Here is a 27,612-nt window from a genome sequence, read left to right on the forward strand (position 1 = left end):
TTTTCTTTTCTCATTTTACAATACGCCTTAAGAAACATTTAATCGAACAACATGAAACACTCGCATGGTTATGCAAGCCCGTCTATATATATGTATATAAAATTCGAATATACTCGGCGGACCGCAAAAATGAACGAGACGAACTTTCAACAGCATCACTAGACTCCAACGTGTCGCATAAACTATACAAAAATCAGCGCTCGAAATTGGGAGAAACGAAATATTTTGGACGGTACGACGAAGAAGCATTTCAACAAAATCTTATCCTTTTTACCACGGTTCCTTGTCACAAAATCTTTGTGTTCCGCTCAAATTCAAATCACTCTCAATTGTACATTTGCTAAAAAGAGATTCTGCGAACTGACGTATCGTGTTATTTTAATTTGAAGGTGTTGATTCGAGAGACTTTCGCGTAAGGCCTTCGGCAGGTTTTACATTTCTATCTTTCTCTCCATCTCCTTCTTCTTCTGCTTCTCCTTTCCCTTTTTCTTTTTCTTCTTCTTCTTCTTCTTCTTCTTCTTCTTCTACTTCCCCTTTTTCTTCTCCTTCATCTTTTTCCTTTTTCCCAAGTTTCTCTTTATATCTTTTCTGTCGCGTTACAAGGCGCTGCAAGGCTATGTGAGCTTCCCTCAACTTTGAGATTTCCATAAAAAGATCTCTGTATCGTGATTGAACGCTTGTTCGTTTACTTAATGATTTATTCCAGTTCGTCACTAGTAGTCTTAATAATAGAAAGACATGTGGCTCTATAACGTGTTCAAAAGCTATATTTAAAAGTGTCTTTTGTATTTTCTTTTTTACTATGTGTAGCATATTGTTACAGTTTTTTAGCCTTCCTAACACCCGCGCTATTTTTCTTCTCTTTCTCCTTTTGGTTTAATTTGGACGAATAATTTATGCAATTACAGCATACGTTCCAAGCGATATTCTTAGAATTCGCTTTTACAATGTCACACGCGAACCTGAAAAATAATCTTAGCGATTACGAAGCAAGAAATCAAGAAATGACTCTCATACTTGAATTACCAAATGAATTACCGGTGACTAACGATTACTTGAGTCGTTGTGTAACATTAGCCAAGGCAACGGCAAATGCTTGTAACGCGCTGAAAGGATATTGAAAATCCAATGTATAGGCGTTTCCATCTATCCTTCCAAATTGCATGACCTAGTGTAATATCGAAGCAAATGTGTTATTTGATCACGTGAAACAGAACATTCAAAATTACTATTTCTATACCTGTCGCCCTTTGAATTCTATTTGAAAGTTTTTAGCGCTTTCCTGAGTTACTCTGCCACCAAAGTCAAGCTGATATACTTGACTGGATTCATTCCACATAGGTGCTTTATTGTGCATCACAAGCTCCCGTCGCACTGCTTCTGATTTGTTACCAGATATCCCTGCTCCTTTCTGCTTTAACTGTATATCGTAATTGAAAGTAGATTAGTCTTTGTGTAATCGATCGATTGTTTATTTAAAAAATAACACAGCAGAATTGAATACAGCAGTGTAATATACTTCGAATCCCCGAGACGAAATATTTTTATAGAATTTGTGGTTGAATTGTAATGTGCAGCTATTAATATCTAGCCTCTAGCCTTTTTGTTCACCTTTTGTCGTAACTGTGCTTTTTGAAACGTTTCGAGATCTCTGTAATTCGTTGACGAATCGTCTTGTAAAAGTCCTTCCTCGTCTGAACTCTCGCCTCGACTTTTTCGTGCTTTTCTACTTAACAAAGGACTCGATAAAAGTCTTCTTCTAATTGGCGAAGCAGATGCTGGTCTTTTACCTTTCTTCGAAGGCGCTGGACTACTGGGCGAACTTCTGGGTAATCTAAGGAAAATGTTACTTGTCGGTGGAAGGTTGTTTTTTTTATCGAATAAATGATACAAATCTTATAATGTAATTTGCCTGGTGGATGGACGAGGTGACGGCGGTGGCAAAGAATGACTTTCATCGAAATCTCGAAGCCGAGCTGCAAGACCGTCTAAGGACGATGCCAATGAACCACTTGGACTGGATACTCTAGAATATTAGCATGCATTATTAACATGAAAACTTCAATTTTCATGCATTCTAAATTCAACAAATTTAAATTAAAACAAATATTGATAAGATTTCTCGTAAAGAACGAAATCGCCAAATAAAACTATAGAACCTAATCCCAACATAACCTCAACCTAACTCCAATCACAGAATAATGAGCCTCGGTAAGTGGTCCTAATATCGGCTCACCTGGCAGGAGAATTACAACTCTTCAACCGTGTAGATTTAACTTGAGCAGAATTAACTATACTGGCGGCTGTAACGTATTCTGTACACTCCCTAGGCATCTCTGTCGCGTCTGGTAATTTCTCCAAAGGTTTGTTACTTTTGTCTTCGACGGTCTCGATATTCGTAGCGCCTACAATCTCTTCAGCGTGTTCAGGCAACTTTGGTGGCAATGATATTTGTTCGTTAGGCGGAAATATGTCACTAGAGTCTAAACTTTTTGATTTGCCACAGTTACGAAGTCTCGGCGATTTTGAAGATTGCTGTCCAATCTCTTGTTGAGTTTTATTCTTTTTCCTCCTCTTGGTTTTTCTCGATACCAAAACCAACCTCTTATTAGGTGCCTCTTTTCTAAGCATTTTTAAGGCGATATCGCAAGGGACCAGTTGCGCGTCCACCATGTCCAAATAACCGACACTGCAACTTCTGACTATAGAGTCGTTGACGCAGAGTGGACCGATACTGACAACCGTCTGAGTTCTGTGAACTCCTCGCGACTGATCGAACGTTTCTGCTTCGCCGCGACACTCTTCGTCGATGAAGCGCATTTCATCGACCCGGTCGGCCGTAGAATTACAAGTATTCGATTGACTTGCGTTTGTTTTACCGCACGATTCTGAGTGAGACTTTGTGGGATCTTTTAATCTCGTAATGCAGTATGAACAAGATTGTCCGATACATTGATCGATGTTTTCTGGGAATTGATAAGAACAGGCCGGCGAATGATTGCTCGACAAGTGTATACCGTTCTTGCCGAAAGGACCATTATTCGTTCCGTGTTGATTGCTCAAGTTCGCCTGATACGGTGTTTGACTAATGTTTGTCGAACTGCTGACGTTATGGTTATTTTTACACTGAGTTTCGTTCACGTTGCTCGAACATGCGATATTGTGCAGTCCATTAAGAAATATTGTTTGCGACTGAGGAGGACAGCTGTTGTTTGTGCTCAGACCATTTACGATGACACCTCCCTGAGAATGACTGCTCGATGCTTCTGTATTCGAGGCCTGTCCATTGTGCATTGGCATGGGAATGATAGTCGATGGACAGTTAGACGTTAAAACAGTTTTATCGTCCTGAGAAATCTGATTAAATTTGTTATTCTCGAGCTCCTTCTTCGAGACGAGTCCTGGCTGATCGGCAAGGGCGGTTTTCATCCTCTGAATGTTATTCGAGTAATCGGTACCCGGGTTCGACGTTGCGATTATAGTCTGCGTGGGCGCGACCGCATTTTTCGGAGATTGAAGAGCCGGTACGTCGCAACATCTCGGTGGATTGTGCCTGGGTGGAGTTCGGTAAGTGTTTGTGGACGCAGTTCTCAAGTTCTCGTACAGATTGCCCATTTCTTGTAAGTCCACATAAGGTAACTCGTTTTCGAAATTGTCAACCCTGGACAAAGCGGTTGGTAAAGACTCGTTGGTCATAAATTGATTGGAAATTTGTGATTTCGGGCGATTGGAATTAAGTCGCGTGTTTCGGGGCGTCATTGGCGCGATCGGAGGAGGCTGCGCTTCGGACGTGTTTCTCGAGGCAGCTTGAAATTCCTGAAACGATTCTTCTTCGTCTTCGGAGAACAAGTTCGGGTTAAACGTTGGATCTGGGCCTAACCGAGAAAATCGACCATCAAGTTTTGCCATCAACGAACTTTATTTTTCTTTGTGATCACGGTAATGGTATAGACGTACCTGCAGGCACGTCATCTCGCAGCTCCGTCATCACCAGAGTCATTTGTCGTGGTTGTAGATGGAGCAACGACGTTCGATAAGTAACCTGACCCAAGTTGGCGGGCACCGAATCCGTCAAACCGTGAAACTTGAATTTCGTGCCCCAAATATTGGACGTTACTTCGACCAACCTCGCGTGCTGCAAACAGATACGTCTTGCAACATTGGTTGTCACGCGACTGATTTTCCAACACCTTAAGACTCAAAGGGCTCGTTAAACTTTGCTACATCACGCAATTCGTTAATGCTCGAGTTTAAGTGCACTGCACCGTACCAGTGTTGCAATGAGTTGGAAGCACTCGTGTGCGGTGTATGGGGCACCACAGCAGAGGAGTAAAACGTGTTAAGAAATGTCTACATGTCACAAATAACAGTGAAGCTACGTTGATTACAATATCCTAACCTCAATATGGATAACTGGTATTACACATCAACTGACGATGACTAGTGTTAACAAAAAAAAAAAAAAAAAAGGTATAAGGACTCGTTTGCGTTTTATCTCGTAAGTATCTTGCGTATCTTTTAGACTCGTATGCCGTGCCGCGCCGCTCTGTACTGTGCTATGCACTCCTAAATCGTTCCATTTTCACAAAGATCATCGACCATGATTCGTCGTCGTGAAACGCGAAATTCCAAGAAATATTGGAACTATACTTTACCTCGGGTAAGGTATCCACGTAGGTAAGATCGTCGGTTTCTTCGTTCGATTTTTCTTCTTTTTTTCTCCTGCTTTTCCTTTTGTTCCTGGGTGATCCACACAGGTCGGCCGTGTCTTTCTCTGTATCGGAACCATCACTAAACGATGGACACTGTGACGTGTCTTCCACGACTTGAAGAGTATCTTGGTTTTGTGGATCGAATATCACGAATTCTGGCCTGATTTTGCTTGTCCTTCTGCCCTTTAGAAGAGGCACTAGACCACCTAGATACTCCAAATATAGCGTATAACATGGTACCGGTTCCACTGCGTGTCTGAGCATGGTGCAATGTAATCTTCCACCCCCTGGAGGTGGACGTGACACGAAACGTCTTAATTCCTTTGGTTCTGGCACGGAACATCTGCAAATGCATATTATGAGACTGTTTTATTTATGTTTTGTTAACTGCGTAAAGCTGTTGCCTTTCAATTACGACTATTAAATATATATAAAACGACTGTTAAACTATTATGTATGGCTGTGTATCTATATGTATAGTTGTTATAAGTATTAACAGTTACGAAGGGAAATATAATTATATGATGTGAATTATTCTTTACTTTTTTCGTAACCTTTGTTTATAAAATAATATATTATGAAATGAAATATTTCATTAGAAATAGAACAAGGCTCTATAAAAATTAAATTTGTTAAGATTAAAGTTGGACACGTTCATGTTTCATCCAGGTCAAACTACAATTTGCAATTTTTAAAAGTTTGACGATGAACACATTTAGTCTGGATGATAACGTGATGATATCGCCGTTTATTGCCGTTTATTGCTGTTTCTCGATACGAGGAGCAACATATACATGTAAACATTCGAAAAAGTATTCTTTCATACGATCAGTTTACATTTTACAGAGATGGAATAGCGTTTTACCTTATTGTGCTGGCGAAGAGAGCAGCCACTGATGCTCTTAATCTCGGTGGCAATGGAAGTTGCTGAACATTCGATTCCCTTGTCAAAGACGCTCTTACAGCTAAACGAGACAGCAATTGCAGAGAACCTACTCGTCTGTAGAACGTGTGCATCGTATATCAAACACTTGAGTATGAAAGACAATTATGGTAGCTAGAGTAATAATGCTCTTCTGTGAAAAGAAATGGAGTATTACCTTGACACCCATGCTGCGTGAACGCGTGCCCCGGTCGCAACGAAAAGTCTTCTATCGTTATGACCCCATGTGAGCGCCGATACTGCACACTATGATATAAATATGAAACAGACGAGTAGAAATAACGCGTATATCATCGCAATGTCTCGATTAGATGAGCGCGGCTGCCGTTCTGAAAAGATACGTACCTGCGTGTATGGTATCGCAGCGGTGTACACAAGGGTACCGGCCACTGAATAAAACTTTAAGAGATTCGTGTATTCGTGCGGGCTATTCTGACCGTTATCCGTATCCTTCGTTCCCGCGATTGCCAACAATTTTCTAGAATTGCTCCATTCCGCGTGCAAGGGAGCTTTCAGATTTGTACGTATCGTGATAGGCGAGACGTCGTCGAATGAACGCAGCATAACGATGCTCCCGTCAGCCAGGCAAACCGCCAGAACGTAATTTCGATCGTCTGTAAACATAGTAATTTGCGCTTCATATTTTTACTCTGCGTTATAAGATATAGTCACAGATACGACTCGGTAATGATTTTAAGCTATAAGAGTTAAACTTTATTAACAGAGCGCTTCGATACGGTATATGAAATTTGTAAATTGATCAATTCTAAATATAATATGCACTATACAATATGCGCAACTCTATTTCTTTGAACTCAACAAACGAACAAACGACTTTCGAAGTTTATCGATTATCACTTTTCGTACAAGTAATAAGAGTTTCAGTTCAGATAAATGAATTCAATCGTTTAATTATTCGGAAGATCGTTTAATTAGGGACAAATTATTACAATTTCGTTCTAATAAATGCGGCCCAAGTAGAAGTGGAATTTTACATTATTAAGATTTGTAAAATAGAATAATTCCTCTCATAAAAATCTATAGCTTCTTTTTTTTTTTTTTTTTAACTGATAGTGAAAGTGCCAAGGTTGTCAACGTTCTTTTCCTCATTAAAAGAAAAATCTTTATGTACGTTATGTATATAAAAATTAAAACTACGCATATAATATAAAAGTGTTTGTACGTATGTATAATACACAATACATATAAGTGTATATAACTCGTTTGAATGCAACAATTCGCACATATTAGGCTCAGCAAATATAGCGATTGTAATAGTTGAAACAAATTATTTTATAGGCCACACCGCGCCGTCGTACCTTTATGAGGTCTATCATTCGTTAAATCGTCATCTCCTTCTTCCATCGTAAACTTCTCGGCACTCCAAGCCATCGAGGTGACACCAGCTGCCAATTGTACTTCGGACACCATTGCCCCGTGCACGTCCATTACTATTAATTGTCCAGCCGTTGTCCCGAAATACACCTATAAATATCAACATCAATATCGTATGCGTTAAAAAGAGAATCTAATTTGTGTAATAATTTTATCCACTGACAAACGATGGAAATTATTTAGCCATTCGGCTTTGTCAATATTTGATCGCCTCAAATATTAAATATTGGTGATGATTGGTAAACACGGTCTGAACTTTTATCATCATTAAGAAAGCTTTTTTTCACATTTCTAGTTTACATTTCTAGTTTCTAGATTTCGAGAAAAAATTACACAATATATGCGTATATAATGTGATAATTGCACAAAAATCAGCACCCAAATGTTGCAAATTATGCAGAGGTGGAAATGTTTCTATTCCTCGAAACGGAGATCTTAGACGCGCCGTACAGGAGGACAACGCGAGTGATAGAGAAAGTGGCACTGAGAATGGAAACATTTGGCAAACATTAATACTCACGACCTAAAGCTGAGTAACCTTTAAATCAAAAGACAACACTTTTTATTTTCGATTTGTGATCAATCAAGTTTTTACTAACATGTTTGTTACATTTTTCTAATTGAAATGACACCAAACACGATTTACTTCGGAGCATATTTGCGCACTTAATAAACGATAATTAAAATACATATAAGTAAGTAAATATAATTCAAATTATATCACGTTTTGGTCTCATTTTAACCTGAAAGATCGTACAAATGCGTTACTAAATGTTCAAAAGTAAAAGAATTATTTTTTTCGAATTGGTACTTAGATACATCGTTTCAGGTATATATAACATTGGATCATGTTACACTACTCGATCGCAGCGGGCCGTCGGGCTTCTCGATGCGTCAAAGGAACCTTCCCGTAGTAAATTACCCGTAGTAAAACGACGAATGTGCAATTGTGAATGCAGAAGATCTTTTTGTGCAATTATCGAACTTTTCTTGTATTTTTTTTTTTTTTTTTTTTTTGAATTGTATTGGTCCCTCAGCAGTCGCCCTGATGATTTTAAATGGGTTTGAATTCTATAAACAACATATGTACATGTTAGAGGCAATGCATCTTCGTGATATAATATAATGGTAGATATAGTCTGCCGCTATTTAGCCTTACCACAATTTATGATTGGGGCGTGGGCTTAATAAGAACCTCGGCAGGGTGCTTCAGCGAATGTTTGGAAAGTGGATTGCCGGCGACACCAAGTCGCGTATGAAATGTCAATGGTATGATATATTATCATATTATCAAACCATTGACATGGTTTTTCGTTTAGGGGATGCGTGAAATAGTTTAGCGATGGCAAACGATATAACGTTCCATTGTCAATGAATAATAACTTTGTCTAAAGTACTAAAAGATCTGGCCACGGAGTGCGGAGTATTCTTCGATAAGCGAACTGTGACTGTGACACTGTGAGAGACCACACAGCACTTACCCTAGAATCTCGAAATAGTAAAGTCTTTCCTACAAAGAGTTCTAACATACATGATAATATAATCCTTTATTTACCTGTTGATCGTCAGGTGTCCAAATACCACAGGTGATGGTAGCTTTGTCGTTCAACATTGATGACCAATACCTTTGACCAGCAACGCTGCCAACCAACACGAAACCATCCTGTAGGAAAAGAGCTTTGTTCGTTTTTTTATCTTAAATCATATGTAGTCGTACAGTAGCATGGAATAACACACACACACACACACACACACACATACACACACACACACATACACACACACGTGTTTGTACCTTTACTGTCGCCTTTCTTCATTCGATTACGAATATTTTTTCTCTGTGGGAAATTTAGGTTTTAATTTTAAGGTTAAGGTTTGACATTAATCATTATCTACTAGAAAAATATATTAAAGCTTTCCTAATTCTAATTTTCTAATTGCGTACATATAGATAATTTTTTTCGAGAAGGACTATATGTACTTAGGACAGTATTTACAAATACTTTTTAATAGTTTTCCGCAGAGTAAAGTGCCAGTAGACATATATGACCGATATAATAGAAATACGTTCCGATACTTATACGATGCCTCCGACCATAGCTACTTTTGTCTCGATTCGATCTTACGAACTTATAACTCTATGATATAAATTTCTATGCACTGTTCATTTTTCCTGTTCTATGCTCAACCCATTATTTTTTTATGATTTAATTATGATTATAAATTCACAGTCACGAATTGAATGAAAGTCACGAATTAGATCGGATTCAGCTATCGTATGAATTTCGATTACTTTGTTTCATGTCTAAGGAAAGTTTTCCATGCATCTTTTAACTTTCCTTCGACAAAAGGTTCAACAATGGACATTTCATAAAACGAATTACCCTGTAGCATATAAGAGCCATTCGTCCGTCGTGAGACCATGAGAAATGAGTAACTGGGGTGCTTCTATCGTTGATCAGTTCTATGCTCCATCTTCCCTCGTACTTGATCCACACGAAGATCACGCCGGAACTATCACACGAGGCTAACTTTTGATATGGCTCGTTCCATTTCACTAGTATTACCTGCAACACAAAGTTCATTAATGTACATGTATAATAATAAACAACATTTCGTTAAAGTCATCTGTCACCTAAACATCGACGATAATGAATCGTATTATTCACTCTCTTTTGTATTTTTTCCTTTCTTAGTCATTTCTTTTCTATCGAGTTAGCAAAGTTTTGCTCTCGGCGATTCGGTATTGCAAAAGTGAAAACCTTTAATCCGAACCAAGTTCTGGGTCAGTTCGTTCTACATAGCCTGAAAACACCAAGGCCTCGTCATTCATAGTGTAATTTGCCTTGAGCGACTGGTTTTACTCACTATCAATCACCGTTTGTAGCAAGCGTGAAATCGCCGCGGCATAGGCAAATTAAGATCAAGCTTTTAAATATAAACTCTCAAAATTAAAACTTTATTTTAATAGGCAATATTAGAAATATGATTGCAGGAGAAACAAAACAAGTGAAGAGGTTTAAGAATTTCAAAACTTTTAATTTTTTGCTTTTTATTCTACAAAGCATATATCTAACGAACCTTTTGTCTCATCTTGAAAGTAGCTTACAAACAATGAACAATCGTTCTTTATTTCGTTTTGTTATTTCCATTTGTCTCTTCGTTAGAGAGGCGTATTACATTCGTAAGATGAAAGATAATCCGAATGTCGGGATCAGTGTCTCGCGAAAAGATTTCAACTGCAGTTAAGATTTCAATTCGGTCTCTGCCATTTTTCGCCATTGAAGTAAAAAATCATTGGATGGAAACGCGAGGTTTGCTTTCTCAACGATCGTCTTCTCCTTATTGCGACGTCTAATTTCAAGTCCCGCGACAGCCAAACCGCTGTGTCCTCACCTAATTGTACTTCTACCAACAGCTCATAGATTCACACTACCATTCTCAATATTCTCACGAGCGTGGGCTCCGAGTTAAATGGACAATCCTGTATAATTAGTATTTTAATAATCTATTAAAAAGTGGTGTCAGAGTCGGTTATCAGAATCGGCGTCGAGAATTTTGATTGTCTCCGGGCTCCGACTTCAACGATCAGAAATTTCCTTCGAACTCCGACACCGATTCCACAGCCCTCGAGTTTGCGACGCAAACGCAATTTCTTTGATACCTTCGAAATTCCAAGTGAGTAATGTATACATACGTATACATATGTATATTAGACACTTTTATATCGGAATATAAAAAGCAGCGCTCGAACGAATTACTCAGGCATTCGTGCAATATCATGAACATTGCTTAGATATATGTTGCATAATCCTTTGTGGACGCTCCGCGAGTAGTTAAATCTGTCCTCTGCATCTCGTTTTCTTTTTCGTCGGGTACGTCGCATTCCCCCGATTTTGTGATTACCACCTATTCCCTTCAATTTTTCCTAAGAAATTAGTCAACTAGGCATGCGTCGTATCGTCAATTAACGCTCGTCGCGTCTTTTGATGAAAAGAGAAAGGAAAGGAACGAAAGTGCATAAATCCGTGGTACCATTCCATGATCTTTTCTCAATGTTCACCAGCATTCTGTTTGTGTCGCATGCTAGACATAATGCAACTCTGGATCTTTTCTACCTTTCCTTCTTTGTTTTTTCATTCTTTTTTCATCTTGCAAGCTGAAGATGTCTGCTGTATAACGCTCGAACCGTCTAATGCATTGCAGTAAAAACTGCGGCAATCTAAGGCGGCGGTATTTAATATTTCTCAGCCAGCATATTTCGTTAAATCAATGATGTTCCTTTTCACACAGTCAGTCTTTTTCAATGTCAAGGTAAACGTATGCGCCACATATCTGGAAGGAAAAGATCTCTCTACTCTTTTTGGCTTGATTTCCATATTGCGTGATATATTTTCTGTCCCGGCGTTTACGTCTCAGCAGATCCAAATATGACCTCGCGTCGCAGCCTGACGCGACGCCAGGCACGCCACACCATGTCAAGTTCCGAGTGTCGAGATTTATAAGATTTATTCACGATCGGCACATGCCAGTGATCCCATTACCGTGCTGCGTCACTTCGCTTTTTCAAATAAATTAAAATAAATATAAATAGTTTGAAAGTGGAACGATCTGTCTGCTAGATCTGCAGTCAGCAGTAGTCGAACGAAAAAACTAAAATGATTTGGGCATAATCCATTCACCAATGTTTGCACTTTGGACTCTGCTCGTAATTAATTACTTCAGAACGGCGTATTCTTTTGATAGAATTCGTTAACCGAGTTCCTTGCATCCAATGCTTACCAATGTTCATTTAACATTCCGCCTAATCGTCCCTTTATTACAAAAATTGAAGTTGACGATTTTACGACAAGATCCCATCAGAAAGTTAACAAATACCTATTTTTACCTCTGTGGTTAAGCATTTTTATGGCAAAAATCGAATATACATTAAATATTCTAATTGAACAATTCGTATTTTGCTGACTAATCTTACTGATTTAACTAATTTTTAAATATTTATTTAAATAACATGCACATGGTATATGCTTAACTGAAATTATTAGTAGTCGTATGAAAAAAGGAAAGGAAGATAGAAAATATGATAAAGAAAATTGCAATTTAACGATTGCAAAGTAGCTGTGAAATTAGAAATAAGAGAATTGTGAAAATTGCAAGCTGTGATTAATTGTGAGCTATGATGGCAAAACTAGCACGTATAATCGTGGTATTGATTCGTAAAGGTTCGAACCGTAGTTGGTACGGCCTAGAACAGAAATAACTGACAATACATGCATGTGCCTGTGAGTGTCCGCTTATACATGAAACTATTTGCAGAATAATATGATTCTGTTGCACGATTGCTTTCTTCGGCCTGGTTAGCTAAAATTCGATTCTCTTCCTATCGATCACCGCCTCGGGTTCGTTTGTCTAGAAGTCTAGATGTCTAGATAGATTTAATTTTTATTGTACAATAAGATTGTGTAGTCCGATCCTGGTGGGCAACAGCTCAATAGAAACGGTTTCTGTTCGTGTTACGAACGAACGACGGATGTCTCGACGGAATGTCAAATGTGGAAATAAGTAACCCGTCAAATACCGCTTAAAATTGCTGTGTCAAATTAGCTTGGATTGCCGGTGGATTCCTCCGGGTTTACGGCTCGATCATATTGATAAGACACACGATGGTTGCGTGGTTAATTCAACGTTACTCTACTCGTGGAAGATACAGGTGGGTTTCTTGTTTCTTCGTTCGTTTGCACGATATAATAGAATTTATCGTGGAAACGATTTTAAAGCGTATTATGCACTGGCATAGAACTCATAGTTGTCCATCAAAGTTTTGCGAAATCGAAACGGAATTTCCATTGAGCAACAGGTGAAAAAAATAAGATGTTTATGTAGGCAAAGGAGTTATTAACATTTTTAGATTTATTATTAGATTTATTATTATTTGCTTTCCACTTTCCAAACGTTTATAATATTCATAACGTATCGCATAGGTTTCATAAGTAGATCGATTAATTGTGTGTAATTATAAGTGAATGAATGAGTCAAATATTTAGATCTGTTTAATCTTGTTTTGGAGTTGTCAAAAAGGGAATGATCAGTTAATAATAGAGGTAAATATAGCATAATAAATAAAATCAATAAATGGTGTTATATCGTCTGGTCCTGTAGTTTTCATTAATAAATTACGAGCATATACACAATGTGTATGCATGCCATTCTGTACACTTATAAAACAGAGTGAGGAAACTGAAATTAACGTGTTCAATAAATATGTACAAAGTAAAAAATCACAATACGTATATATCGTTACTTACTACATACGTAGGTACATATACTAAAATAACCCCACAAATCAATAAAGTTGGCCATGTGCATACAGAAAATAAATATAGCTCTATGTATTTAATATTTTATCATTTACATTTAATATTTCTTTTATTTTGAAACATAATTTCAAAGGGAATAATCTTTTAAGAATGGGCCAAATAGAAATGGTAAATAGAACATAACAAGTAATTATCATCTTCTGGGCTTAAAATATACATTCTTCAAGACATTATCTCAAGTACTTTTTCACAATAATATATCGTTTGATCTTCCAAAAATGTTTAATCTCAATTATAATATTTTTACAGATACATACGTACTATGTATAGGTAAATGCAAACTGTTCAAAGTATATAATTATTACATAATTAGGTAGGTAATTATTACATAATATTACATAATTAGGTAGCCGTTATTTGCGATTGTTCAACTGACCAATCGAGCGGCGAACTAGGTAATGACGTTAGATGATGCACACTGACATTCAGTCAACTCGGCATACACAGGAACAATGAAAGAGGGCCATTTCGATTTTAATCAAGGCGCTTGAAATTGGAATATCTTTGAAGATAGGATTGAGAACCACTATCCTGAAACAGCACTGCGTGCCAGATCGATACCACGTTGGCTACCCTTAAACTCTGAAATGTAGACCGAAGTGAATGAAAAGGACACGTTCTAGTCCTTTACTATGATTCACGAAAAACACGAAACTGAAATTCATATAAATAATGTTATTCACATTTAAAAAGGATGTGGAGGACGCGATGTGTTATATTATCACGTTATGCTATGAATAAAATGCTACTGAACGACGCATAATGAAATCTAAAAATATTACAATGAAAATGTAGTAAAGACAATTTTTACCAAGGATATTAAAGTATTAAAGTTAAAAAGGTTTCCTTCCGTAAAAAATGGCGAACGCTATAATAACCGGGACAATACTGATAAGAACGGTGAGACATTCGTCGCTTTGGCGCGATGTTCAGTCACCGGGAATCATTGTCAGACGAAAGCTGCGATTGTCTGTTTCCCGAAGGAGTAAACGTACCAGACAGTCACAGCCGTCTTTCTTTGCATCTGTAAAGCACGGTAAAGACCACGAGACAAGATAAATGGAAGAATGGGGGTGCGTATGTGCTTATCTATAATACTCCCTCCAGGTGTGTATGTACATATGTACATATGATTTCACGACGAAAAGATGATTAAATGTTATATGGATGGCGAAATATGTTCTAATATAAAAAATAAAAAAATAATATGTAAAAATGGGGCAAGAGATGGATGCGTGGAAAGTGAAAATCCAGTGGATTGCACGTTGGCAATATTGACACATATTGTATGTGACGAGTTGATGGAAGATTTGAAATGCATGTGCCGCTGCCGTCGCGTTGCTGCGCTGTGAACCTATCGCAAAATAGGTATGTATTTCATGTAATTGCACGACATTGAACTGCGAAACAGTTGCAGTTCGTTAAAACAGCCTACTGAGCCTACGGCTTAATATCGATTTATATCTTCGACAAAGAATTCGGCCTCGTTTGCACCCAGTTTACATTTATTAGTTTACAATGATTTATATACAATGATATATCCTCGACGGAAACTTACACGAAATAAACCCTGTCTGAAATAAACCCGGTGAATATAGCCACGTAGCGGATTTCTCCCGAGTAATATACCTACTGCACGTTCAGGTACCAAGAGCTCTATCGTTTCTCCCGTAATGTCTCAGATTGATTATTTCCAATTGAACTTTGTTTAAATTACCTTAAACACTTGATCTCTATCAATGGAAATTTCCCCAGGAATCTCAATATTAAAAATAGCATCTAAATAAATAGTACTTATATAAATGGATTATAAATAAATGTTAGGGGATACACATATGTAAATCGAATATTACACGAATCTCCAAATAGAATCAATTATTCAAAGTATGTATTATTGTATCATTGTGCGCTTTTAGTTTATTTAAAATGCCTAAATATTCGAATAATACAACTAAAAAGGTGTATTCCATGCGTAATGAATTGACGCAAAAGCAGAGATATGCGATGTTCAAATGCCTTATGGATTGAAATTCATTAAAACGAGTCGCACGAACCATATCATTCGCGTTCACCTCGATTTACTGACGTCACCTAGCCCAAAATATTCCGTACGAGTCGAAAGTATTTTTTATCCAATATTATTTATTGTTTATTAGTATTATTCATGGCTCGCATCCTTCCAATTTCTTTCTCGATTTAACGCGCTCGCGCATCATCTAATCTAATGGGCTGCCATGCAACCGACTGGCTTCTGTATACGCTAGCACAATGTTCTATAGCTCCTCATTGGTTTTCGTTTTGCAGCGTCACAAAATGGTTCGCCGATTGAAAATTGTTGGGTACTCGTATCACGACTGTACCTGTCAACGTGTTCTACCAGTGACTTAGTGTATTGAGAGGCCGTGGTTGAAACATAAAATCGAACCTCCTTTGGCTGCAAAGTACCGATACGTTGGTTCATATAGTAATAGATTAATAGGAAGAAATTGTATGAAAACACAGAAGGACTACATTACCGTTGATAAAACCCATACAGCAATATATGTATATGCTGCATAGAACATAAATACGGCGTTTTTATTGCTGACTCGTTATCATTCTCTATTTTGTTCCGTATGTTCTGGTTCTGTTTCATTCTACATAAACGTGAAATAATCGGAATTGCGCGGCATGTTTCCGACAAGACATATTCGTATTAGACTGCGCTAGGATGGCTACACTTTCATATACACCTCATAAACAATATCCTTATATTATATATACAAACACGAAGCGTATAGCAAAATTAAAAACAAAACTCGGATACGTCGGCTAGAATAATAGGAGATTCGTTGGTAGCTGTTATATTCACGCGCGGTTTGAATTATTCGAGGACTATTCCATCTTTGTTCTTTTAGTTTCTTGGCAATATATCGTTCCAATTTTCCAAAATATGTATGCCCATATTTAACACGTACAATTTAATTAATAATTTACTTGTTTTAGCTGTTCAAATAAACAATAAGCTGGGCCAAATGTACCTATTTCAAGATCTATACTTTTCATGGATCTATGACTACCCATACCACTTCCACTATACATATAAATGTTCGTTGTTACGCTCGTCGTGACTTTTTATATGGTTTCGATAATATGATTGACAGACATACACGACGATGTATAGTATACCGGGTACATCAACGTAGTTAACTTACTGATCATCTCAGTTACTTTTGTTAGCGGTTGTTAGTGGACTGATTAAAAATATTTTAAACATATTAAACATCTTAAAACATCATAGCTAGTAGGATTTCTTGCGTTGTTGATGTTTATCACCTTTAAGACTAACTTGGAAAGACTTGATTTTTTTAATTCTATTACGCTGCGTTTTCACTCTTGATCATACCAAAAACGTTTATAAAATACAACGTATATTAGTTAGAGAAAATTGTTTCATTATTCACTATAAACAAGAAACTATTGTATCAAGTTCCAGTTGAAGAGCCTCTGTTATAACAAAGAGAATCAATAGTAATTAAGCAGAATTAACTGCGGAACGTCTTCGAACGTGAGCCGAGCTAGGTTTGATTCTTGGGCAGGGAAGCACTTGCGACCTTGACTCGGAAACATTTTAAATCAATATTCTCACAGGCTGACATCGTTTCCACAGAGATCGTAAGAATATGCCAGGAATTGAAAAGGTCAACGCTTTTTATTAACCGCTTGAGTAGCTCGGAAACAGGGTACAGAGAAAAATGAAATTACACTTTGTTGTGAACATCGCACTTTCATTGCGTTTACTACGGTCGCGTGGATCAGAAATAAGAGAAGGGAAAAATACAATGTATATACGCGACGAAAGACGAAATAAAACTTACCTCGCTACGGTGGCCTCGAAGGTTGTAATTTGCCCTTAGCGGAAGTTCTGTGGCTCTCGTTCGACAATGGGACGTAGTAAAAGTCACTCCCACCAGACCACGAGCATTACCAGTGGCCAGCCATCCTTCCTGGTAGTAATTTGTACGGTCCAGTTTCCATCCGTCGTCCTGGTAAATACAAGAGAAACCGCCATTATTGCCGTTTACTTCGTGTTTATCGGAAGATCTAAATCATAGATATAGATCTAATTTATAATTTTTAAACACTGTTAACACACTATTGGACTAATACAGTTATCATTAATAAATTAATATGTATGTTTTATATCGAACAAATCCTTTGATGGATATATTACATTTTTAATCGCATATAGCAGGTTTTGATGGTTTCTTAATATTTCTTACTCTGCGTTGATATTTTTCTGAAAACATCATAGAAGTAGAGTGCATGTTTGTAAAGTAATTCAATATTTTGAAACAATCGTCCAAGAAAGCGTGAAAACGTTAAAATAGTGGATTAAATTATTAAACGAAACAAGTTTTTATTTCAAACTTCTGATTCAACATACGATCCACACGATTGTATACATACATTACCTATTTTGTACATACGCGTACAAAATGATGTACATTCTGTACAATGCACGTACACTACGAAGCGTACGAAGAGAAGATTCGAGCGAGCATCGATTTTCACACCTACCGGTATCGGAATTACGGGTTGTAATGTGTTTTAAGCGATATGTCGCTGCATTATGTATTCCAAGCAGTTCTCTAACATAGACACTATTTAATGGCCATTATCGCGCGACGAGGTTATAACAAGAAATTAGCGTTGGATAAAAGTAAATTCACAAGAAACATCATCTTCCTGGTGTAGGAAAATGGGCGGAATGTTGAAACATGTATTGACGGATGCACCGACATCTCTAGGTTTCATGAGATCAACATCAGATTCAGTTCAAATCCAGATCACTCTCCATATTTAACGATTTATCGCGATTTGTGGTGTTTACGTATCAGCACGTGTTGAAACATCTGTTCCCAAATGTCTGATTATTTTCCGACTCCAGTATTATTACCTGCCACAATGATAGGAGGTATGTTGATTATAAAAAATGCAAGATTAAAGACAAAAACTAATGAATAAAAAGATGGTCAATTGAGAGAAAGAGATTTTCTAATTCCGCCTTATTAAAAGAACTAAAAACGAATGAATAGAGTGATTACAGAAATATTTATATATGAATGGTTCTATTTTTCAGCATCTGTTAATCTATCGGGCAAAGTTCGCCCAAGAATTGAAACACAAAATACAATGACGAGAGTCTACTATAAATTACATTCGGTATTGGTATCACCCTCTATAACAGTGTCCATGGTACAGGTTCACGCGCCTGCTTCTCCTTCTACTACCTTCTATCCGTTGTACAGTGCAACGCGTCCATTTGTAATCCGCATCAAAGAGACCGCACGATGCTATGAAGTGAACCATGAGAGGCTCACGTTTCCATAGTCTAAAAATCCGTCGTAGTCTAAAAGTCTAAAAGCATCGATGTATGCATCGCAACATGTTTCAACGTGTTTATAGGGGCTTTTATGAATTCATTATGCAAATTCAAACAAGCACGTACTGATCCACGCGTATATATTTATGTATATAAATGAATAAATTGAAATCAACATATGTCATGCAATAAATTGAATTTATAAATACCACAAGATTCGAACTTTGGAATTAATTTACATATTTGCTGTAATGCAAAATATATCTTTCGTTTTATAACATGGATTAGTCATTTTTACTTAAGAGTATCGTAATTCATAAATTACGACATATCGCATCTACACTAAGCATTGTACTTATGTATATATGACATTAATTACGTAAACATTTCTACTAATTATCAAGTGTCTACAGTGTAATCTGTATCGAAATTTTATTCGAATAGAGAGTTTATTTTCTTAAGCTGAACGCGAAATTATTTTTTACTTCCGCTTAACAAAGGCATAGAATCTCAAATCAACAGTGTAACGATAATTAAAGAGAATAAAAGAGGAAAGAGGGAACTCGACATACATACAATAGGAGCATGAAATTCTGGTATACATTTTACGGACCGTTAAAAAATACTATTAAACAAGCACACGTTCAAGTTTATATGTATCTTACCCCGTTCGCAGTCTCTAACAATAATATAGAACGTAGTTTATCATGCCATATAACAGTACATGATATACGTATGTACGTATGTATGTATATCATTGCCTTTTATTATTATCATCATCAAGGCAACCGTATAAGCAAAGTTTAGCTCTTAATCAATGAAACGTCAACAAATTAGTTCATGATATCATCTATTTGATAATGATGATAATAGTAATCGAACAGTTCAATTCGGGCAAAAACACTTACAAGACGCTCTCTCTACTGTTTCGTGTCTGAATAGATAATATACAATAAAAACAAAAATATACGAACATTAATATGCGGCCTATGCTTTGTCACTGACAATTAAAGTAAAATAAATAGATATCGACAAACTATTTCTTATATTTACAGATAGATAGATGTCATTTGATATAATTGCATAATATTGTATTAGAAGTAAAATGGGATTGTATATATCGAGTTTCCAGGTATCAGAAATAGTATCTAAACATTTTTATTGCTGATTCTATAAACCATCTTTACTGAGTAAGCACATAACCGCGTATTTGCATCGCTAAATTTTCTATCCAATTCAATATCAGGCCCTAGATCGTTATTCAATAACAATGGCCATGTTCTTCACTGGCTTTCGTTCATTGGCGTTCGCGTTCCTTAAACCGAAACGGGAATAATAATCTTCACGATCGATCAACAAGCCAGAAAAATTTGCATTCGGTCAGCTCTCGGCACTCCTCTCGATATTGGATGGATTTACACTCACGCCACCACCGTATTGCGTGAACTCTCACACAGCTCTACATTCTACGTGTCTACTAACACAATCTACTTACTATAGCTTGGTATGTATTACTATTCGTTGGCACGTAACTCTTCCGCTTAAGCGCGGCTGCGTTAGGTGACGGGGTATTCAATGTTACAAGGGTTTCACCCTCGGACCTGTCATTATGTACATGTAATTACTCCAACCAGCGCGAATCCTTACAAAAAATAAGAAGAAAATAAGGGCCGTCGCGTCGTCGAGACAGATTTCAACCAACTATAACCATTCAGACCGTTCGCCAGACCGTTCGACAAAGAATCGCTCCAACTTTTAAACACCATTTTCCAACACCGAATTGCTAATTTAATCTTTTCTTTTCCACACGTCTTTCATCTTTTTTTTTTATCATTCTTATTGACATACAACGAATTTAATCAATTATTCTTTAAAGTAATTATGCAGTTAAATGCTAGCCGACCGCCTGACAACGGCCAAACTAATACCACTACCAATCCAATCCAGTTGAAAAACTATATTGTTGCGTACAGCTCGAATACTAAGACCGACTGTCGGTTATATCGATAGGAAGAAGTTGTTCAGTATGCCGAGCTTCATAACGTATTTCAAAATCATCAAATTCGGAGAATACGTGACACATCGACAGGTTGGCCACATTCCTTAACTAATTAAAGCCAATGAATTTAATTAGTTAGTTAATTATAATAAACGATATTAAACCTTATGTTTCCTTGATAATCAATTAATTAAAAATCAATTAATAATCAAATTACTATTTACAAGTAATTTAATCTAGTTGGATGTTTCTATTCTGACTGTCCAGATATTTAACTAACCAATCGATTAACAATCAATTATCTAACGAACTTAATTATTACATTCGTAATTATTAACTTTGATAATATCTTTTCGGAAGTCTTTCTCTCATTTTCGCTGTCTTTACTCCTATGTTTTGCGTACCATCGACACTGTGATTATAACAATCAAATAGTCGCTTCAATATTCTCGATTTCGCACAAGTATACTCGAATAAAACCATACAAAATTCTCCACGTCCCTTAATATTTTTCTACCTGCGAAGAAACTTATCAGTCTTCTATCAACCGACAATGAACCGACCGCATCCGATATACCGTATCCTTTTAATCGATAGGACAAACTAGATCCGAGTAACTCACAATAGTTTACGAAGTACATATGTATCTAATTAGTGGACGATCAACATCTTCAAATGAAACACGATTACGCTTTCTATTCCATTCATGATCTTCAGCATTTCTTCGCTGTCATGAAATTGTGAATCGTTTTGTCAAAAAGAACATTTTGTTGTGGAAATGTCAATTTGTTGGCGCAGAAAGCAGCAATTTTGGGGAAAAAAGAATCAGGCTGGCTTAAGGCTTAAGACGAAGAACAATAGAACCACATGTCTCAATGGATTTCCAAAAGGAATTGGGTCAATAAATTTTTTGATAGTGTTAAGAATGACTCGTGGTTTCATACTCGCGTTATATTAATTGTAAATGCAAGATCAAGTATGCAAGTTCTGTGTTACTTCTATCGAAGAACGAAACTATCGAAAACGGAAAAGATCGAATGGTTTATTTAAACGATTTTTAGATCTGACCCGATGAAATCCCTGCGAAAAGTAGAGTACATTTTTACTTACTATATATTTTCCGTCGCTTTCCATACATTGGAAATTCATCGGTAACTGCATGACAGTGACATCGTATTCGTTAGTTTGGTTGAAGGGCAGCCCATGGTGGACGGATAAAATGACACTTAACCTATACATGTAAACTATAAACAAAAAATAAGAATTACATTTGGGTTAAGCGTTATTTTATCCGATAGCCGCGCCGTTGCGCTGCTCCAAGGGGCGTACTCTATACAACGGACGCACAATTATTGGCAGAATTCACTGCAGTGGTGCCAAAAGTTTTTTGCAAAAATTTCGGAAACTAAGGCCGAGCGATGGTTATACGTATAGGGAAAAGTTGTTCAGAATCATGCTCCTGACAATATATTCGAAAATCATTGAAATCGGCGAGGTATATGAACTCAATAATTACCTATGTTTTGTTTAATGTTGAAATTATTAACTTAATCAACTTAATCAATTAAAAAACAACGATGTCGACACATGTACCGAGTTCGTCATCAAAGAAAGAATTAATCAAATGAAGACACAAATTAGGTCTGTATTATAAGAGTAACACACGAGATTTAATTACCGATCCGTTTCTGGAGGCAAACGCAGTAGAAACGTTGACAAGTAGACATTGTAGAAACAAAACAGAGATCGTTGGAAGACGATTACAGCGATAGGAGATCTAGCATAAAGATCTATAGCGGCCGTCGCCCGGTCGTAGGCCGCTTGATACATATATGTTCCAACTTTATTACACAAGCGCATCTTCCGCTCGATATATATATATATATCGATCTCGCACTGGACGTGTTAAGAAGTTTCTTTTGACGATTATAGGTTTTTTTTTTATATCTGATTTAACCGCTACAAATAATTAATTACAGAGGGTGCCCTTGCAGTTGTGAGGAGTGACTTTTCTAAAAAATAAGTCGAAAATTCCGTACAGAAACTGTATCTTTACCGTAATTTTTTACACGGATTCCATCGAAGCTAATATTTGTATAAAAAGGTAATAATTTAATTGAAGGTATTAATTTAATTAATTAGGAAGAAAGTCATACAGGAAAAAACGAATAAAGAGAACCAACTTTCCTTCACTTACTTCCAACACAAGCACTTCACTTTCCATAAATATTGTATCGCTTAAGTTAGAAACGTTTCGTAGCTTGTGATTGATGATTCCATCACGTGTTCTTTCTCGCGAGTTAACGGAAGGAAAACTGTCCAGAACGTCCATAAAAGGAAAGGGGAAGAAGCGAGTGAAATGAGCAAATGAAACCTAATTTATGGAGTTGTCGATCTAAGGCTATAACAAAACATTTCTTTTCTTGGAAAAGTTCTGTTCCATAGTAATCTTTCGTCAGAAATATGTATGATATTCATAATGATAATGATAATGATAATGATAACGATAACGATAACGATAACGATAACGATAACGATAACGATAGCGATAATCAACGATTAGTGAGCTGTTCAATGAATGGGGAAAATTCGTTGATCAAACAACACAGAAAACGTAATTAATTCATATTGATTGTGTCCTGGCTGTGCGTTGAACTTTGAGGATGGAGTTAATCCTACTGATAGGTATAGACACGAGCGTTTGCTTATAGCAGCTTCGTCTAATCATGCAACGTGTTCGTGAATCATTGCAAACGCAAAAATACACCTGATTAAGGTAATGAATATTTCGGGAGTAATTGTTTTCCATGCCAAGACAACTTGCGCAACAGGAAATTTTCTAGAATGCCTGTATTTGTATCTAAGCATAAGAGTATGAAATGGTAAAATGCATTCTTTTAAGAGAACAATTCCAAATTCTCAATTGACAGTATTTATATATTTACACGATTTCATACCATTTCATAAATCGTCTCGACAAGTGAATGAAATCAGTGCGTGTGCGTGTGCAGGCAACGAGCGCAGCCATTAAGAATCAATAAACATTGTTTTCTCCCCAAAGTGACTCAATTTTTCCTTACTAACTCTGCGGGAAGGTTCAGGATAGCTGCATCTTCCAGTGTCCTTTCAAGAATTGCTCGTATGTGTCAAATTACGTTTGTGAAAAAGAGAGAAATGGCTGTTTTGTTGAATCGCAGAGAGATCTACTATTCGAGACACGAAGCACAAACTTCATCTTTGCCTGGTCGATTTGATTACATACGAATATACACATGTATATGTGTTTCGTCACCCCTTCGAATTTCCCGCTCCCTTGACCAACTTAAGCCGTTTCTATGTGACGTACGCGTCTCCGCTCTGTCGCGACGAATTCCAATTTCTTCGACTACGCTGTGACGCCATGCCCCAAAATCCTCGCTGGTATCATTATATAGGATCGTAAAGCAATGAGGTCTCTCTATACTTATACATTCTTTTAAAATCAAAGGAAATATTCTTTCCTATTATCCGGATGGCGAAAGAGTTAGGCTTCGCACGGAATGACTATGTGACTTTCACTCACGTGTACCATCTGAAAATATTGCATGCAACGTTAATGAATATGTCGATGGCCTTCCGTTGGAAGCTGGATCGGTCCAAATCAATAAAGCAACTCCAATAAAATAGTCAATCGCTCGACGACAAAACCATACTCTTTCATCATCTAGATTCCTTTTGCCTATTATACACATACTGGTGTATCTTATCATTTTACAAAAATTTCGAAATAATCTTGATCCATTTCAGATCTATCGGTCAACAATTTGGCTAAAAGATTGAAACAGGACGCTGAAAACTGCTGCATAACTAGCCAGTTTTATATTGGTAGGTCTAAGATCTTTTATCATTAAAATATATTTTGAGAGAATGCACAAACAAACAAACCAAATAACACGTACATACAAACGGGCGTAAGGTGATTCCTTATGGAAAAACAAGAAGAAAATATAGAAGAAAATTTTTTCGTTCGAGATTTAGTTTTTAAGAAAACCGAGTATGACAATTTATCATAAGCCGTTTCTTAAATAGAGAATAGTTGTTGAATGTTCCATTTATTATTTCAAGTTTCTATTTACATATAAAGTGCTGAACAGTAATATTGTCGCACCTCTCAAAAAGGAATAACTTCTTTAGAAACGAACAACGGTGTGACGCGTAAAAAATATTTTGGAACAATTGTAATTGCTCGGAATCGCGAGAAAAATAATAAAGGACGCTTTTTACAAACTTTTTTTCTGAACCTGTAATGAAAATTTATTCAATACAATGAAACAATGAACATTTCATCGAAATTTGTCGATGCTGAAACAACGTGGTGGACGCCGATAGATGTAAAAATCTTTAAATATAATAGTACAGTTATAGGCCGAAAGTCGTGGAAAACTGTGCAATTTTCATCATTTTTGACCGTTTATAGCTCACGGTATCACGGTAACATTAATCGATTGTGATAAAATTTTCGGGATAACTTTCGACATATTTTTAATTTTCATTACAGACTCAGCCAAAAAATTTGACCTCTACTATTTCCTCCGCGATTGCGAGCAGTTACAATTTTCTCAACATTTTTCACGCAACATTAAATAAACTATAAGTTTAAATAAAGTATTAAATAAAGTTATAAGTTATGTTCATCACTATGTGCCAGGCAAATAATTGAAATATACGTTTTTAATCTTGTTCTTCACAGTCACTCGTAAAAATAAAATATCACTAAACAATTATTTTTTAAAACAAAAATTACCGCTGCAAACAATCAGGTATCTTGATCTCTAATTACATATTGTATTCTCAAGAATAGACTTAGAGATGATGGATTTAGGTATGTATGTATGTGCCTGATAAAGACTGGAAAACATTATTGAAAGAATTTAATCTATTATGTAATTATACCTAAATAATCTGTAACGAAGTAATATCATATTTGTATTTAATATATCCTAATATTTTTTTTCCGTATACAGTCAGTCGCAACTGAGAATCAATTTGTCCGCAATATAAATTTAATTTTGAACATTTTCTTCACTCAATCTAATTATTCTCGTACTTTTTTATGAAAATAAAATATTTAAATCTCTCTCTTGAACAGTTTTAGTCTCATTATCAATTCACTTTGCATACAACAGATACACAGTGTGATTTCGATACTTTCCTACTTAATTTAAATCAAATCTATAATACATCAATTATTATAGTATGAACCCCTTTTACATCATTGTAATGTATCAGGTAATGTATTATTTCCAATTAACACTGAAAAATACACGGAATCGTTGAAAGAGTAAGTCACGTACCTCCGGTGACTCGTCCGGCACCTTGCCCATCCAGCTGAGCGACAAGATGTTACAATCGCACTTGGCATTGTTATTCTTTTCAAAGTACAAATGCATTATCGCGTTAACAGTTGCGAAAGTTTATCAAGCCATCGAAGCAGGCATCGATCAATGCAATCGTCACTCAGCTTAGAAATGAAGAACACCTCATGCGAGCTTTTAATACCATTAGTCCATTCTACAGATATCCATTCTCAAGCTCGAGTCGATTGTTGGTCGACAATCGAATTCCAGTCTAAATCCGTCACTCGTTCTCCAGCAAGTACGCGACCAAACTGTCAAGTTTTTCCATATTGATCAGATTATACCAGTCATGTCTATCGGCTCCTTTCCTTCCAACACTCTTGAAAAATCTCTATAAGAGAAGGACGAGTTTTCATGAAAAATCAAACGAGTGTCCTAGACACGGGCAATATTTTCGTCCGAAATCATCTCATTCGATAACCATTCAGTCTACCGAGAACTCCGTGGTCCCCATGTTTCAAATGAATGAAACGCCCGGCTTACACGATTGAGTTTTCGTCCAAAGTCATTTATATCGTATCACGGTCGCCATTTTCCCACTTGCTGTAAGTCCACCACCACGTAGCCTTGTCACGACGACGACGACGACGACGACGACGACGACGACGACGACGACGACGACGACGACGACGACGACGACGATGACGACGATGACGACGACGACGACGACGACGACGACGACAACGACGACGACGACGACAACGACGACGACGACGGCGACGACGACGACGACGACGACGACGACGACAACGACGATCCGATGTAACGCGGCAAGATCCGCGCGAGCAAGCGAACGAACAATCAAACAACCAGTAAACGAACTTCGTGAGCTTTCAACGCGGCCGAACGTCCGACTGAAAGCTCAGCCGAAGCTGCCGCGCACGAGGCATCGCCGCACCGCGTTTTGCAAGCTTATTGATTGCGCGCCGCGCTTCCTTGCCTCTCTGGCCACCTACCGGCCTTTCGCTCTGTTACATCTGCTGCAAAAGCTTTTGCGCTCTCTCATCACCATTTTACAGCGTCGAAATCATACGAGGCGTTGATAGTCGTTTCGCCCGCAGTTGCACACTGGGGTAACCCTCTTCTATGGCGGCAAAATTCTTCATTCAACATCTAAGCTGTTAATTTATACTTTTAAGTCATTAATTTATAACATTTAAGCAATTAATTTATAACATTTAAACTATTAATTTATAACATTTAAGCCATTAATTCATAACATTTAAGCTATTAATTTACAACATCTAAGCCACTAATTTACAATATTTGAACTGTTATTTTATACATATAAGCCATTAATTTATAACATTTAAACTATTAATTTATAACATTTAAGCAATTAATTTAGAACGTTTAAACTATTAATTTATAACATTTAAACTATTAATTTATAACATTTAAGCCATTAATTTATAACATTTAAGC

The 27,612-nt window shown here is 36.9% G+C and overlaps 1 protein-coding gene across 5 annotated transcripts; it reads right to left on the minus strand.

Annotated features, from left to right (window-relative positions):
• Positions 1-336: 336 nt before the first annotated feature.
• Positions 337-27,084, minus strand: Tusp (WD40 superfamily protein Tusp). Of its 5 annotated transcripts, none has more exons than XM_069121371.1 (17): positions 26,671-27,082; positions 26,125-26,518; positions 17,285-17,452; positions 9,435-9,617; positions 8,606-8,713; positions 6,975-7,140; positions 6,001-6,269; positions 5,813-5,901; positions 5,578-5,712; positions 4,656-5,055; positions 3,958-4,135; positions 2,237-3,875; positions 1,913-2,026; positions 1,612-1,834; positions 1,241-1,420; positions 1,039-1,168; positions 337-962 (listed from the first exon to the last, which is right to left on the minus strand). In XM_069121371.1, exons 2-16 carry the CDS (start codon positions 26,218-26,220, stop codon positions 1,052-1,054), a joined length of 4,065 nt encoding a protein of 1,354 aa, XP_068977472.1. In that variant the 5' UTR covers positions 26,221-26,518; positions 26,671-27,082; the 3' UTR covers positions 337-962; positions 1,039-1,051. The 5 variants fall into 5 exon arrangements, with proteins under 5 accessions (XP_068977472.1, XP_068977470.1, XP_068977471.1 ...); XM_069121369.1 differs by having other exon boundaries at positions 26,609-27,082; XM_069121370.1 differs by having other exon boundaries at positions 1,027-1,168; positions 26,125-27,082.
• Positions 27,085-27,612: the final 528 nt, after the last annotated feature.

Source organism: Bombus flavifrons, chromosome 10 (assembly GCF_040668555.2).
Source record: "Bombus flavifrons isolate JBK064 chromosome 10, iyBomFlav1_principal, whole genome shotgun sequence".
In the NCBI taxonomy this organism is placed as follows: domain Eukaryota; kingdom Metazoa; phylum Arthropoda; class Insecta; order Hymenoptera; family Apidae; genus Bombus; species Bombus flavifrons.

Excerpts from the sequence above, each read along its gene's own strand:
- Tusp (XM_069121371.1), bottom strand. The coding sequence starts at position 26,220 with ATGCATTTGTACTTTGAAAAGAATAACAATGCCAAGTGCGATTGTAAC. Across the intron at positions 5,902-6,000 it reads CTGCGATACCATACACGCAG|TGTGCAGTATCGGCGCTCAC; the intron begins GTACGTATCTTT and ends TTTATATCATAG. Across the intron at positions 4,136-4,655 it reads ACGTGGATACCTTACCCGAG|CACGCGAGGTTGGTCGAAGT; the intron begins GTAAAGTATAGT and ends ATCTGTTTGCAG.